The sequence below is a fragment of the Brachycentrus maculatus genome, unplaced genomic scaffold (genome assembly GCF_059751285.1).
Source record: "Brachycentrus maculatus isolate JH-2025_06_01 unplaced genomic scaffold, ASM5975128v1 h1tg000586l, whole genome shotgun sequence".
Taxonomy (NCBI): domain Eukaryota; kingdom Metazoa; phylum Arthropoda; class Insecta; order Trichoptera; family Brachycentridae; genus Brachycentrus; species Brachycentrus maculatus.
This window is the reverse complement of record NW_028281326.1, coordinates 252,501-269,398: the sequence shown is the minus strand read 5'-3', so window position 1 is coordinate 269,398 and position 16,898 is coordinate 252,501. Positions and strand designations below refer to the sequence as shown.

The following is a 16,898-nucleotide window of genomic DNA, read 5'->3' as shown; positions in this document are numbered from 1 at the left end:
ACCGTTAACTGGATTTCCACTGGTAAGTGGATTTTTTTTTAAAGAAATAAAAGACTGAAAATAAATTAGAATGAAAACAAACAAAAGTTTACTTTTTACAGATTATTTATTTTATAACAAAGGGATTTATATGAATTTCTTGTGTAACGATTTTGATTGTGATTTCTATGAATGATGCTACATAATTTAAAGTGAGAAAAAAAACATTACTAACAGTTTTCAATTTTTTTAGTCCGTTTTAATAGATCCAAAGAATGATATACCACCACCGCATTATAGAAATGTGTGACACCAACCGAAAGAAAGCCATCACCTGTGGGGTCTAAGCTATTTAGAAAGTTCTCCTTCTACATGGATAAACCAACATGAAAAATAATAACAGATCCTATTCCTTCTTCTTCTTCTTATTTTTGTAGATCCTAGGGATCTGTTTGTGCCTCCGCATGTCGCTATTGGGATGTTGACTCCCATCTGTCTTTCCATCTTTTCGGAGGTCTGCCTGGGTGTCTGCGTCCTTCAGGGTTACCTTGAAGGGCGACACATGGAAGTCTGTCTTCTGACATTCTGTTTATATGTTCATTCCAGTATCGCCTTCGTTATCGTCCCCACCTCACGATATCCTCCGTCTTACACATGTTCCGGATGTCGGTATTTCTTACTCGGTCTCGCAATGTGTTTCGGCTATGGATCGCAGAGTCTTCATCTCGGAGGTTCCAAGTCGAGATTTTGTTATGGAAGTATCTGCTGTTGCCTCAATCCCATAAGTGGCTATTGGTCGAACACATGTTTTGTATATTTTCATTTTACCTTCTATTCTCATGTGTTTGTTCCTCCACACCGAGTTTCTGAGGCATCCAGATATAACCGCAGCCTTGTTTATTTGTTTCTGAGTCTCGCCATATAGATCACCGTGGATGCTGATGTCAACTCCTAGATACTTGAATTTCATCACCTGTTCAACTTTTTCTGATTCTTTTCCCGCCCAGTCGGTACCCCAGGTTCATATTGGCAACCTCTTTTATCAATTTATCCATAAACAAATTGGAAAGAAATGGGCTCAGGCTGTCTCCTTGTCTGATTCCGACTGGAGTGGGAACTGAACTTGTGAGTTCGCCATCTGCTTTGATTCTTGTGTAGCTGTTGGTGTTTAGATCTTTTATAAGTTTCACAATATTAGCGGGTATTTCTTTTTCATCGAGAATTTTAATGACGTCCTGTAATCTGACTCTATCAAATAAGATCTACAAAGCAGAGGTAAGCTGGCTTATTGAACTCTATTGCTTTTTCAACTATTTGTCCAACAACAAATATTTGTCAAAACAACTATTTGTCTGTTGTTGATCTATTTTTTCTAAACCCCTGTTGTTCTTTTCAATTGGTGATTTGTCTTTCCAATTTATTTCTGACAATGGTGGTTGTAAGTTTAAGAGCACAGCTAAGAAGAGTTATACCTCGGTAGTTTCCAGGGTCTCTCTTATCACCTTTTTTAATATGGGCACAGTTACACTTGTTCACCATTCTGTTGGTATACTACATGTTTTAAATATCTTTGATATAAGGTTGTATATTTCTGTATGAATTTTATCTCCTCCATATTTTATCAACTCATTTGAGATGTTGTCTAGCCCGGGAGATTTTCTATTCTTTAGTCCTTTGACTGCCTTTTTCACTTCTAGTTCAGTGACCTCTTCCGTACTGTTATTATGTGTAAAATGATCCTGATATTCTTCTGCCGTTCTAAAACGTCGTTTGAAATAGTCTTCCCATTGTTAAATAGTTACTTTTATAGTTTGTGTATATTCGTTTATGGGTTTTTTACATTTCCTCAGCATCTTCCAGACCCTCTTTTAGGCTCCATACAGGTCGAACTCCATTTCTTTTGTGAATCTCATCCAGTAGTCTTGCTTGATCTTATTTATGTCCACTTCACTTAGAGTTCACTTGTTTCTTACTGTCACATATATAGCATATTCTTCTGGTGACGGTGAGCTTCTGTATTTCAGATTGGTTTTCTTCTTTTCTTCGGCAAGTACCTTAACTTCATTAGTAAACTAAGGTTTTGTTTGTCTCTTTGCATTTATGTTTACAGTGCGTTTCCTACAGCCTCTTTAGCAGCATTGTCAATATTAGATTTAATATTTTCCCATGCCTGACATTGTAAGATTCAGTAACAGCATTTTGAGATATTTGGTTGATAAGTCTGTTTTCGTAAAGAATTTTTGTGCTATCTGTTTCTAATGGCACCATGTTATACTTTCCTATATATTTTGGAGGTTTAGCTTTTTGTATTGGTCTATCCTATCCCTGTTTATTATAAAATTTTAATACTTATTTTATTTGTTTATGGTAATACGTAATTATATACTTTGAATGCCCCTGCATTAAAAGTATTACCCTTAATAGCAGAATATGATATACACAAAATTGTGTCTTTTCTATGTTAGTAAAATAATTGTAAAAATGTATTTTCAAAGCCTTGTGCAATCCTTAATTCAAAAGTTATTCCTAATCCATAGTGTTTCCTTTTCATCTGCTCTCCATTGTATCTCATTCAAGTAGTAGTCTCTAAAAAATATAAAGACAATTATGTACATACACAGTCATAAAATAAACATTGATCAATGATACATTGAGGATATACAGCCTTTGTCTAGGACAGTAACGTCCAGGGACGGTGTTTTAGGAGTCAATACTAATCAATAATCAGGTAGGTACTGACCAGATTAATCAAAACTTATTGTTTTGAAAGAACCTTCATTAAGAAGGTCATAAGTTATTTTTTCTGGTCTCTTTGACTCGTCCACTATCCAAAATTCTTCATTCAAAAAGAAGTCTCTGAAAAAAAAATACTTATGTTAATTTTGTAAAACTTTATTTTCAAATTAAACTTGGAAATCACACACTTAATAGAATCTTAACATCGCAGATCGAGGGAGAGGAGAAATTTCATTCGAATTTTTGTATTTTAAAGGGCAGATTTGTCGAAACCTTTGCATTTAATAACAGTAATATACTTACATATTCAACGCTACAAACCTGTTATCTTCAAGTTCCTTAATAGTTTGCATTTTCATACTCTCCAACGATTCTGCTGTTCCACCATAGTCGCAAGGAAACAGTTCACTTGGAATGAAATCAAATATTGTTTCTGAATTGGGCAAATGATAATGACACTGAAATACACAAACATTTTATCTACATGGAGATCAATAGATAAGAGAGTAGGTACCTACAAGTAAACTGAATAGGGTAGGTATTTGCACAAAGAAGGAAAGTACCGACATATAAAATTATTTCAGGCGCAGTTAGGTAGTTGGTGGTCACTCAAATGTGAAACTGTAAAATGAGTTTGAAAAATATTTATTTTCAATTGGTCTGAGTATTTGTGATATATTTTTCATAATACCTTCCCAATTCTTTTTATCCTAGCTGCAGGCAAGCCTCTAAAATATAGGTTTTGTGTGTTATTTCTTTAAGAAAATCTTTGAAGTACCCACGATTTTGTTTATAATTTACTTTGGTCACATATCATGCCTGCATTGCTCCTGTTCTCTTATACGGCTGTGAAACATGGCACCTTACAAAGGCCCAGAGCAGCCGTGTACTAAGCTTTGAGAATAGGTGTCTGCGGAGAATTTTAGGCGTGCGGTAGTTTGACTTTGTGAGGAATGAAGAGATAAGGCTTAGGACGCAGCAAATCTTGGTCACAACTGTCGTCAAGAAAAGGCGATTCAGTTGGCTTAGCCATGTACTCCGCATGCCTCCTGAGAGCCTTAATCAAGCTTGTTTAAATGATTTTTTTAAGAAGTTAGATTAAAGTTAGAAGTGCCAACAGTTGGTCTGTTTTATCTTAACAGATTTCAGGAAGAATGATTTCAATTGTCATGTGTTTTTAAAAAAATAAAAGTTCTTTTGCTAATACAAAAAGAAAAAATTCTCCATTGGTTTGAAGAGGGTTGGTTATCGTATTAAGGTTTCTTCATAGATGATTATACTAGAGACATTTCCTATGTATTCTATATTGAATAGCGTTGTTGTCATACAAAGTCTATCTCTTAAAGGCCTTTTTTAGTATTATTTAAAATTATGAAATTCTGTTTCACGGTTGAATATATCACACTGCTAGGATTATCTAGAATATAGGCAAGGAGTTTGTAAAAGAGGTGGTTCTTTTACTCTCGACATTATCAAATATCATTTGAAGTTCAATCACGACTACTTTTTCTAAAGGAAGCGTCTTCATCAAGGAGACTTATATTATGAAACCGTAACACTACTTACTTTTTTCAAAGTTTTTTCCCTAATAAAGGGTTTAAATAATAACATGACTTTGTCTATAATTGGTGGAACATTCAGCAAGTGGATTTGCACGCTTGTCTTAGGTTGACCTTTCTAGAAATACACAACAATATTAAATATGATTATTTTATGGCAACTGTGATATAGGTAACTAAATTTAATATAAACACAACACATATAATATACAGTCACTGTAACCAACATCTAATGGCATGTATCTACTACAATCATGAACAAGTGGCGTTCCGCATTTTCAACTAGTGAACATGTTTATTTGTTTAAACTTCATGTACAGAAAAGAAATATGTAAATTGGCGGGCTTATTGCTAAAAAGCAATATTTTCCAAACAACCAAAAACAGACTAGTGATATTGATCAAAACATTTCATACCATATATGTATAGTTGTTTGCAATCAGAGGGTAGATAGTACTTGAACATTTAAAAAAACATAAATTACAAAAGATGATAATAAGGAGGGCAAAAAAAAGGGAGTTTAGGGAAGGAGGTAGAGGGAAAAACTAAGGGAGGAGGTTTGATGGACAGTTAGGATTCTAATGATAAATAGTAATGTTTAAGACGTTTCTTAAAAGTTATTAGAGAAGGCGCATTTTTTACAAGGAGAGGTAATTCATTCCATAGTCTGGCCGCTTGGACACGAAATTCATAACAGAAAAATGATGTGTTATGGCGAGGAATGGAAAGTGTTCTTTCTTGGGAAGAACAAAAAGATAGACCATTATCTGATAGGTATATAATGTAATATGTTCACCCGCTCTAAGCGCCCAACAGTTCTCGCTTCATTTAGAGTGATCTACTTCGATCTGTTCAGACAGGGAATGCACGCTCACACGTTATGAATATTTCAAACTAAATGTCAGCGCCTTTACCGGGTTCGACCAGTTAACAATTTGCAGGCACCAATACATAAGTGTGTTTATTACCACATTAAACGAACCTACAGATTAAACTAGTCTCACAGTTTGACGGACATCATTTTATTATTTATTGACATGTTTTTACAAAATAATTATTAAAATTGGTTACATTGTTTGCAACATGTACAGTTACCCTAGTTTCTTTTGACTTATTTTTCCTACAAGCTGTAATCCTATCATTGTGACATTCAAAAATAAATTTTGCATATTTTTTGTCTGACCTCCATTTTACAGTCATAATACTTTATTTGTCTTTATAGGTACCTGAATGTAAAGTGAAAACAATGGCGAATAAGGTCTAATGAATTGTGCCCAAGTATTCAAAGTTAGTCCTTTTAGATCCATAACCAAGATTTCTCCTGCATATAAGGTTTTGTTCAAGGCGTTGTTCTTGTCAAGAAGCATATATGTCATCTTCATTACTGCATCCACATCTATATTCTTAATATTTCGGTATCGCAAGAAACAGATGCTATAATTTTCCTTAGTCACTCCTGGGAGAAATAGAACGTCTCTGAAACAGCACAAAATATAAGGTTACAAATCAAATATTTACCACATAATTGTAAATCTTCCTTTCTGTTTTGAAGCCACCTTCAAAACAGAAAGCAATACGTCTCCTACGGTCTATTTGCGTCAGAGTCCTTCAATACTTTCTTGGGTGTCCCGCAAGGCTCTAACCTGGGTCCACTATTGTTTTCTATTTTCATTAATAATATTAAGAATGTAATTTTAAACTCACGGTTTCTGTTATTTGCGGATGACCTAAAGCTTTTCTTAAAGGTGACAACTTTTGACGATTTTTATCTTCTCCAAGCAGATATATCAAATATATGTGAATGGGGAAGATGAAACAAACTAATGTTTAATGTTTTGTGTTCGGTCACGTCTTTCACTAGGGCGCAAAAACGCTACAAAATGAACGACCAAATCTGATGCGAGCGTTGAATGTTAGGGATCTGGGCGTTAGGTTTGTGAGCGCCCTGACATTTCTAGATCACATAGAGGCGGTCAGTGGTAATGCATTGAAAATGCTAGGATTTGTTCTGCGTACTGCCAGGGTTTTCGAAAATACCCGCCTGCTGAGAACTCTTTATAACTCCTTGGTGCGAAGTAGACTCGAGAGTGGCTCAATGATTTGGGGACCACACGAGCTTAAGTACTCTCTTATGGTAGAGAAAGTCCAAAAGAAATTTCTGAGGTATCTCTACATGAGAGTACGACTATTATCCTTGGCTCTGCCCGACCGAGTTTCTCCAGGGTATGCTTGGCTACAATAGTTTAGAGACTAGAAGGAATGTGAATTTGACTACGCATTTTTATCGGTTGTTGCGCGGTATGATCAATAATCCTGAAATTATCCGGAACATTGGTCTGTATGTTCCCGATAGTTACCTAAGACAGCGTCGACATAGATTGTTTCAAATTCCTATACACAGGACCAACCTGCCGATATTTATGCCTGTAGGAAGAGCTACCGCTATGTTGAAAAATATATCATTGGATATTGATCTGTTCGATGTGTCTGAAGGAGTTTTCCGAAGCGGGATTCTTCTACACCTTTAGCAATAGTTGAATATATTTTATTTTAATGCGTTTTTAATGTATACGATTAATAAAAATTATAGTTTATAATGTATATATTAATTGAAATAAATAAATTTAAATTGAAATTGAATATGTGTGTGATGAAGTCAGTAAATAAAAATAATTCGATTAGAGTGCTTTACAGTGTATCCAAGTATACTTCCGGATAAGCAGTAAGGTGTATAAAAGATTTTTAGTTTATACAGGATGTTTTCTCAAGAGATGTACAAATTTAATTTACGGCAATAAATTGGTGGTGGCACCTAGGCGACCTACTAGTCGTGTTTACATCAATAAATAAAGTGGTCTTATGCAAATGTTTAATTTTTATATTTAAATTATTATACTTAGTTATAACCCTTATCCGCACCCAATGGTGCATAGGGCACTGCATCGAATTGACACAGTGTTATCTTGATCATTACTTACATGAAGGCAAGGTGATCACTCTTGCGCTTCAGGAACCAGTCCAGGGTAATATTAAATAAATATTACAGTGTAAAATCACAAATATTTATTTTCACCCGCCCCTGGGAATCGAATCCGGGACCTCCAGCACGGTAGCTAAACACGCTGACCATTACACCACGGAGGCGGACCGTAAAATTTATATTTAATTTAAATTATAATTTAATGGTATTTGTACTTACGCAGAATTTGTGGCTCTTTTAAATTCTTCGGAAAATGGATCTCTGTTATCAAATACACACGGTATGTTAGATCTGATAGTTAAATACCTATCTATTTGGGCCTTTGTTTTTTGAAGACTGTTTCCACATTTGTATAAAAACTTTTTGATAACTGTTTCATCTAAAAGTATAGAAAAATTATTTATATGCCTCAAAACACTATGCATTTGGACTTCTGTATATGGCAAACTTTTCTTATTTTATCAAAATTTCAAAGTAGCCAATCAAACAAAACAAAGCATATAAACTGAAATATGCCCTCGGCACAGAAAAACTCATTGAGGGCACATTATTGTAATTTGTAATTATGTTTATGATGAAAAATAAATTAATACACAACATTTTGAGTATGTCCAAATATTTGTTCACTAATCTGGGTTTTCTCCACACAGAAGTTATTTTTACATATAAGAATAACTTCTTAATGAAGGAAAGCCAGATTTGCGTTTTTTTTGTTTTGGACACACTCAAAATGTGAATAAAATAACTTGATCAAATTATAAGCTGTATAGAATTATCATCTAATGCCAATAACACTTAAACTCTACTACTAGGATAGTAAATTTCAGTATATTTCTATCTGGGGGAGAATCATGAAAAAAAGACAAAGAATCTATTGCTTTGAGATGTGGTCTTGGAGACGTGCACCGAACTTCCTAGACCGCGAGAAGAACAATCATTTCCAACTCAAACAAGCTAAAAATATACATGACAGACTACCACCATCTGTTTGAAACGAGTCCTTCAGTTTTTCGGACACATCGCGATAGTAGCCCTTGAAAAGTCAATTGTTACGGGAGAAGTCAAATGAAGTAGAAGAAGAGGAAGATCTCCACAAGATGGACCGACTAAATCAAGGTTGCCACGCGATCATCAGTGGTTGGAGCAATGGGAACGGCGGTATGTCAGGAAAGAAGAACAATATTTTAAGGACAAGGAGAGAAGGTTGTGGATTTATCATAATTCACATCGCTGACTATCGATGCAAAATTTTGAAAGCTGAAAAGAAAATTCTCATATAAGTCCAAAATAATATCATAACAACTGACTAACTAACTAACTAACCACAAGGCCACTTCTCTGCGGGGGTAAGCAGTGAGAATATAATGCCAAACCACTCTGTCTTTGCATCTCCTCATATATACCCGCCGATTATTTTGACTCTTGACACACTTTATTTATTTGAGTATTGATATACCTGATCATGCCAAGTGTACCACGGTCTTCCTCTGCTCCTTTTCCCAAACACTTCACCCATTAATAAATTTGTTTTACCGTTCTTTCCTCACTCATTCGTTCCACGTGTCCAAACCATCTCAACACACTTTTCTTAATTTTATCGATAGTGCTTATCTCAGCTTCTGTCATAGTAACAACTGTTCTACCAAACTCAGCACACTGAAATGTTATGTATTATGATTATTATTTTACCCATGTAATCTGGTAGGTGAGGCTGTGATTTGAGCCATTCCTGTATAAACTTCACGTCTTCATTTGATGGTTCTCGTGTTTTTTCTTCGTTCATCTTCTTATGTTTCAAATCAATACCATATAATATGTTTGTATACCACAAGTGCGTCTCCTATGAAATATTTTCTTGTGACTACGTTAAAATAATGGATCGTTCCAAGATGTTACAAATGAATTAAAAACACAATTTTTTTTTAATAGTTAATAAATAATCAACATTTTTCCGTATTTTTTTTTCAACAGTACAAAGGCTCGATTAAAGACAAAAAATAAATAAAAAATACTGAATCACCTCGCTAAGTACGGTTTGATTTATCAGCAGGAAAAAAATGCATTGAAAAAACATTATTACAGATAGATCATGGGATCGTTTGATTGGATATTTAAAAATAAAAATAAAAATTTAGAAGGCAAATTTTTTTCATAGATTTATTTCACAAAATATTTTTGATTATTTTATCCTTTTTAACTCTAGATTATGAGACATTCGTAAAAATTTACGACGGACATCCAATCTGTGGGAAGCGCCGAGGTAACATATCACTCACTCCTTTCAAGAACGTCATAAATCAAAAAACTTGATTTTTCAGGAGAACGTTTTTAAAGTTTAAAAATATAATACAATGTATTAAAAATAAATATCAAGCCACTATTGAACTTTTTACTGTGCAACAGATCTTTTTAGGTAAAACCTCAATGTTTTTTTTATCTCCATTCGAAAAATATTTAGTATATTTAAAAAAATAATTAAACAATACCTTTTCTTCAAAATGCAAAAACAACACTTTCTGCCCTGTAGCGGGTATATATTAAGTTAAAAATATGCCTCTTTTGCTGGGATATAGTACATCTTTTGGGCAATCCGAAAACATGCACAACTAAAAATTGACGATTTTTGATATATGACGTTGTTGAAAGGAGTGAGCGATATGTAAAGAATGTAGTGACAACTAGTATGTATGTCAGATTTTGGCGATATTTATGTTAGTATTTTATATAAAGTTCTCAATAAACATGTTGCACTTATTTTTAAATGTTTTTGGTGAAATCTGAGTTTTTCTTATCGTCATTATGAAGGTACATTGAAACAAGTCCCGAGGATAGAGAAATGTGAAGACTGACCACTAAAGAACCAAACCAATCATCACACAGATTGTGACCCGAGAAAAAGAGAAACTGAAAAGTTTAAGAATATAGTAAGAGACCAAAATAATTTTTACTTTTTCTTTTTATTAAATTTCATAATCCATATCCGCTCTCTATAGGAGCATATGGAGACCACAAACTACTCGACACTCTTCTGTGGTTGCCAGCTTTTTTACATCCGCCCAAGTCACGTTCGCCTTCCGAAGTCAGACTAGAACTAGCGATGAATTGTCAGCAGTGGACGTCCTGGGCGGCGGGAACGTGATGCCTTGTAAAGGAGGCAAGCTTGATGGCAGCTCTCGGGAGGCATCCTCGGTACATGGCCAAGCCAACTAAATTGTATTTTTTCATGTAACGTTGATTTATTTGCTGTATTCAACTTAATTGTCTTTTTTAAACATATATATGATACAATAACGACAATGAAAAAACAGGAAAATGAAACAAATATAATTTTATGAAGAATTTGAATTTAACCAGCTCAAAATTTAAATGTAATTGATAAACCGGACTGAGCGAGGTATATTGGTATGCTAAGTAAAAAAAACTATGCTAAGTAAAAGAAACAATCGCGAGAAAAAGGTTATATGTATATGGAATCTTACTAAAGTGAAAAGTCACAAAATTTGCATATTATATCAGTGAAACTCAACAACGCTTATAAAAATTGATTTTTAAATTTATTATGAGGTAAAGTAACAATTGTACTTTGAGTCACATTTTGTCAAGGGATTTTTTTATAAGCCAATTATTATTGAAATCTACTAAATCTATTGTTATCTAAATCTGTTTAAATATATAACAGAGATAATAGGATATAAATCTGGTAATTTTAATACAGGTTTTTCACTTCAAGTTGGACATTTTACAAACCAAATTGGGGGACTTACAAATCAAATTGGACGATTTGCAAAACAAATTGGACGTTTATTGTATTTGATAACAGAGTAAGAATTTTTAAACAAACATATATTCAAAGCAGACTTGAAAATATTATAAGCAGTATTAACCTTTTCATAGCCGCAAATAAATTACGCCGCAGTGCTCAACAGGCCAAGTATTTTTTTGAAAAAAAAAAGTTGTCTAAAGATTTTTTTTTTTTTGTTTTTATTGAATTATAATTTACTTACCAAATATTATATCCCGCATCGATTGTTAGAGTTTTATTCTTGAAGTTAAACCAGTTTCAAATTTTCAGGGTTGTCACACTAAGTCGCACACGCAAGTTTTTATTAAATTTAATATTAACACAACTATTATTTATCAATGGAATATTTTAAAATAATAAGAAAAACATAAAAAAATTGAGCAAAATAAAAACCCCTGGCGTTCAAAACAATCGATTAAAATAATCAATATTTCAAGTGGTTTGAGTGGTAGCCCTAATGACATCTGTCAACTGTCAGCTGAAAGTGATACCGATAAATCACTTAAAAGTATTTAAAAACTTTATAAAATATTTTGTGACAACTTCAACTGATGGCAATGTATGTTCCGTTTTTGACAGATTGTCAATATGAGTTAAAACTGCGGAGTAATACGTCATCAAAAGTACTGACGAGATATCTCGTCTCTGGCCATACGGGCACTCCGCCATTTGCCGAGATATCTCGTCTCTGGCAACCATCGGGTTAAAAATTTGATCCATTTCTTTAGGTGCTTTCCCTCTAATTACTAGGATCTTGTTTTAAGCAAATTGGTACTAAATTGTCATTTGACCTGTTTCTTTGGGTGCCTTACCTCTAATTTTAAGGATCTTATTTTATGCAAATTGGTATAAAATTGTCATTTTACCCATTTCTTCGGGTGCCTTACCTTTGATTGTTAGGATCTCATTTAATGCAAATTGATACTAAATTGTCATTTGACCCGTTTCTTTGGGTGCCTTACCTCTAATTACTAATAGCCGGTTTATTGGAAGCGCAACATGTACAGGTTCATTTTCCCTAACATGCAGGATGGTTCTTGATACACATTTGTGAATATCAATAAATAATATACACTTGTACATATAATAAATAACTGATTATTTTTGAAAACGTGTAATTACATAATAAATTCTAGGGGGTCCGAATGAATATGCTACAGATCAAGTACTCATCCATATTTTTTTTTTTTCAGAATTATCACTATGAGAATACTCATAAATCTTCTTCTTGGCTCCATCCCAACCTATTGTCTTTGTAGATTGTTGGGGACAGCTCTCCTCATTCTCAGGTTGTAAGTCCTTCTTTGGCAACGTCACCTAGGCCATGCCTTTAAATCGTATTTTCTTTCCGCAGCATGAATTCTTTGGTCTTTCTCGAACATCACAATATAATCAGTTTGTCCATTATATATATATATATATATATATATATATATATATATATATATATATATATATATATATATATATATATATATATATATATATATATATATATATATATATATATATTTATATATATATATATATATATATATATATATATATATATATATATATATATATATATATATATATATATATATATATATATATATATATATATATATATATATATATATATATAAATATATATATATAAGTGTGTGTGTGTATGTGTGTGTTTGTATGTATGTATGTATGAATGTATGCATGTCGTTATTTATATATGGCATGTTAACCTTAGAAGCAAGCTCACTTTATGAATACAATTATTTTGTCGTCCTCGTTTATGTTTTTTTTAAATAAATAAATACCTTTTCCACTCTTTTTATTGACTAAAGCGTGCATATAATAAAATAAAAAGTTTTAATCAGTTATTAATGAATTAATGAAGACAATTATTGATATAAATCAAATCAATATTTCTAATAACCAAACCTATTCGAACCTTACGTAGCCTAACTAACCCCAAATTCAATTATATACGCACTGTTGATTTTTTTACCAGAACACCTTATAAAATATTTGATAATTTTTTACAAATTTAATAGCTCACTTATTCTTTTTCTTTATTAAATTAGTCGATATTTAGGGTCTTAAAAGATCCTTGGTTTAGCAAGTCGTCGGTTCTTTGTACAGGTCGTTTGGACTCATCAACAACCCAGTGCTTTTCGTTTAAAAAGTAGTCTCTGAAAACAAATGATAAGCAGAATTAGTGTATGCATTTTGAGGACTGTGACACGGTATAGATTTTAAGTACTTGAAACTCTTGATCCTATCGATGAGCCGATTACTCAATGTCAAGTATAACTACTCTTTAAAAAAATCTTGGTCAAGTTGCGGCAGACCGGGGATCGAACCACAGAGCTCGGGATGAAAAGTCCACAACAATAACCGAATCAAATGTGAGCACTTACCTATTATCTAAGAGAAACTTAATATTCTGTGCCTGAAGAGTCTCAATAGATTCTACATCCCCCCCATACTCAGACGGTAGTAATTCTCTTGGGACAAAATCAAAAATGGTTTGTGAGTTTGGTAAGTGAAAATGAAGCTGAAAAGAAACAATTACAGGTTAAATTGTCGATGAAACAAATTAATTTTCAAGGGTCGAATGATAAACCTTTAAAAAGAGCTTATAACTTTCAAGATTTTTATTGATATTTTTAACACTATTATGAGACCACTAATTGAATTTTATTTCGAAAACTACAGATGTTTTCATTGACACAAACTAACAAGCAAAAAAACATTTAGGTATTGGTAGATGTGGGTGGGGTAATAACTAGAGGGGGGGGTTAAGAGGTGGGACTTGGTTTAATAGGAAAATAGACAATAATGGTGAGGAATTTTGGAAAAGTATATTATTAATTTATGTTTTATCGGTATTTCAATTTTTGTATATTTCCAAATTTTCTAAATTGTTCATGATTTGATTCGTATGTGACTCAGTGTGTGTGAGTCAAATGAGTGGTAAGTTTTCATTATGTGACTGGAGAACTCGAATAAAGAGAAATATTAGAAAAATAATTACTAGTAAGGTCTTACTAGTAAGAATCGCAAACTTTGTTATTCCCATCACATTAATATTATATCTACAACTTATCAGACACTGGTTTTTTTACCCTGCGGATGATATATGAGTATCAAACACATATCATCATAATAAACATATTTCGTTTGTATACTTTCGAACAACTATCACTTAAGCCAGCCGAATGCTCAGACGTAATCCCAGGGATGCTAAGACTTCCATCTTTTTTCATATAAAAACGATTCATCTCAAGTTGAAACATGGATGACATTACATCTAGCTAGTCTCATCCATCAATCTAGATAAAATTTCGTCGGTTTAAATCCAGTATTTATATAGAGATTTGAACAGACTCAAAATATTATTGTATATGCAACTATAAATAAGTTTATTGTAGCTCGTGGGTTTTTGTCTCATAGGTACTTGAAAAAAAATTAAGTGAAAAATAATATAAGGTGTTTACTTACATTTTTCAGAGATGATTCTTTAAAAGCAAATTTGAACATGGGATAAAGCTTTTCAAATAATGGGATTGTATTTAAATAGTGCAACTCCTTTCCTTTGAGCGGAAATGCTTGCTTAAAAGTAAGAAAAAAAATTACATTTTTCATATTGTTTATTTATTTTAAGTAACATCAACAACGAAGGGCTTGTAAAATAATAATAAATAAATTTAAAAAAAAAACACAATTTCAGCGTGGAGGTGATGGAATAAAAACAAAAAGATGGAGGAAAAGGGTTAACAATTTGAGAGAGTGGTTTCATTGTAGCTCTAGTCGCTGTTTGGAGCGGTTGGAGACAAAGTATAAATAGTCACGATAATTGCCAACCTTCAGCGTGGGTGGCACGATAAGATGAATAATAAGATCAGTACTGTTTAGGTCATGATTAGATGCTAGCCGCTATCTCCCTGGGTATTAGGATGTGATGGTGGATTGTACACACTAGTAAGTATTAACTTACATGTCCCGCTGACAGTGGTAGGGACTTTGAAAACATTAGTAGTAATCATTTTATCTTTAATCGCGAAGAACTTTGCATGATTGATTAAATACGGATATAAGATTTTTGAGATGTCAAAAAATAATATAAAAATAACTCCTGCAATTGGAGATAATCCAGATTTTGTGAACAAGTATTTGGACACACTCAAAATGTTGTGAATAAATTATCTGTTCAAATTATAAGCTTAAATAATGAAAATGAAAATGATATTTTCTGGCGTTTCTCAAGTGTGTGATTATAATCCAGGATTCGGACCTCACATACTAATAAAAGAGTTTCTGCCCAATAAAAAGCTTCTTTTCATCTCACCAATAGATGTCTCTTGACATGAAGATTTTTTTCTTCACTTGATGATTCAAGAACAATGTTTCAAAATTGGTTCATATATATAGAACTTCCAAGAATTTGAGTAGTGTGGTTGTCAATAATGTGTAGAATTGGTGAATGTTACAGGTGTGTAAAGTGATCACTTAAACCAGCCAATGACGGTCGTCAGTCCCATAAATGCCCAGACTTCCATATTCTACTTCATCTTTGATGAGATGTCAAAAAATAATATGGGGTTTTATTCTCTTTGCCTACAGCTGCGGGGGAACGGCGTTATAGTTAGTTAGTTAGTTAGGAAAAATCTTTGATTGACCTACCTGATTGTACACTCCGAGCAATTTCATTGTCGATAAAACAAGTTGCCCGACGAGTCTCACCGGCGCTCTTTGCATATCAAGAATAATGATTTCTCCCTCAATCGCAGGACCCAAATGTGTCAACAAATCTATGTTCATATAGGAATATTTAAGTATAGAATTTAGTGTAAAGCCTTCCGGCAAATCTTTCGCGTATCGCATCAAACATATCCTGTAATTATTTTTCGTTCTCCTAGGAAGAAATACAAAATCCCTGGAAGCAAGAAAAGTACAATGAATTATTAAAGCTCTATAGAATACTAAATTGTGTAGCTAAAATGTGGAATTGTTTAATTGGCTTTATTTTTATTAATGTAACTATTATGTTTATAACTATTTTTCATTGTATACTTTTTTAAATGTAAAGCTGTACAATTCCCGAACAAATAAAAAAAAAAATACAAATTAATTGTGTAGTATAAAATACTAAGTTGTATGTATAAAGTCAGGGATGGCAAACGTTTTTAGGTCCGCGGGCCTAAAATTCTCCAATATTATTTTTCGATTTTGTGGTTTTCGAGTATTTAAAAAAAAATTACAACAGCCTCCGTCCCCGCCTCCGTAGTGTAATGTTCAGCACCGTACTGTTCCCGGGTTCGATTCTCAAAGAGGGTCAAATAAATACAGGTGATTTTTTCACTCTAATATTTATTCACTATTACTATGACTGGTACCTAACAGAGGGGTGATCACCTTTCCTTCATGTGTTAGCGATTAAGATAACATTGTGTTTATATGATGCAGTGCCCTATGCACCATCGGGTGTGAAAAAGGGTTTTGAATGATGAAAAATTACATTTTTAAATTATGTGTGGAAAATCATTATATGACAGAATTAAAAACGAAGATATAAGAAAGGAATGTAAGGTTTTCTGAACAAGGAATAATTAAGAAGATTAGGAAGAGTTCTATATGGTGGTATGGACATGTGGAGCGAATGGATAGCGAGAGAATGACTAAGAAAATATATGTGACGAATGTGGCTGGGAAAACAGAACAAGGACGACCGAAAACGACTTGGCAGGATCAGATCAATCAGAACCTAAAATCTGGTGGTGTCTAAAGTCTGCGTAATCGGAGGGCATGTATGACTAGATGTATAGATGTGAAGAAGGCGAGGAGTGTGTATCAGGACAGA

General features: G+C 33.2%; 2 protein-coding genes across 3 annotated transcripts in view; both read right to left on the bottom strand.

The window, feature by feature from the left end:
* Positions 1-87: 87 nt before the first annotated feature.
* Positions 88-9,196, bottom strand: LOC148301279 (alpha-tocopherol transfer protein-like). Of its 2 annotated transcripts, XM_088273477.1 has the most exons (7): positions 8,944-9,196; positions 7,474-7,633; positions 5,501-5,750; positions 4,282-4,392; positions 3,037-3,173; positions 2,720-2,835; positions 88-2,565 (listed from the first exon to the last, which is right to left on the bottom strand). In XM_088273477.1, the coding sequence occupies exons 1-6, from the start codon at positions 9,035-9,037 to the stop codon at positions 2,724-2,726; spliced, it is 864 nt and encodes a 287-aa protein (XP_088129603.1). In that variant the 5' UTR covers positions 9,038-9,196; the 3' UTR covers positions 88-2,565; positions 2,720-2,723. The 2 variants fall into 2 exon arrangements, with proteins under 2 accessions (XP_088129603.1, XP_088129604.1); XM_088273478.1 differs by lacking the exon at positions 4,282-4,392 and having other exon boundaries at positions 8,944-9,144.
* A 3,680-nt stretch (positions 9,197-12,876) lies between these two features.
* Positions 12,877-16,898, bottom strand: part of LOC148301278 (alpha-tocopherol transfer protein-like) — a 9,534-nt gene continuing 5,512 nt past the window's right edge. Inside the window, exons 3-6 of the mRNA XM_088273528.1 lie at positions 15,722-15,974; positions 14,540-14,650; positions 13,456-13,592; positions 12,877-13,227 (exon numbers count right to left, since the gene is read on the bottom strand). Of these exons, the coding sequence (XP_088129654.1) occupies positions 13,116-13,227; positions 13,456-13,592; positions 14,540-14,650; positions 15,722-15,974 (613 nt within the window). The 3' untranslated portion in view covers positions 12,877-13,115. The remainder of the gene's footprint in view (positions 13,228-13,455; positions 13,593-14,539; positions 14,651-15,721; positions 15,975-16,898) is intronic.

Excerpts from the sequence above, each read along its gene's own strand:
- LOC148301279 (XM_088273477.1), bottom strand. The coding sequence starts at position 9,037 with ATGAACGAAGAAAAAACACGAGAACCATCAAATGAAGACGTGAAGTTT. Across the intron at positions 5,751-7,473 it reads AAAAGAGCCACAAATTCTGC|AGACGTTCTATTTCTCCCAG; the intron begins GTAAGTACAAAT and ends GTGCTGTTTCAG. Across the intron at positions 3,174-4,281 it reads GGGAAAAAACTTTGAAAAAA|TGTCATTATCATTTGCCCAA; the intron begins GTAAGTAGTGTT and ends TGTGTATTTCAG.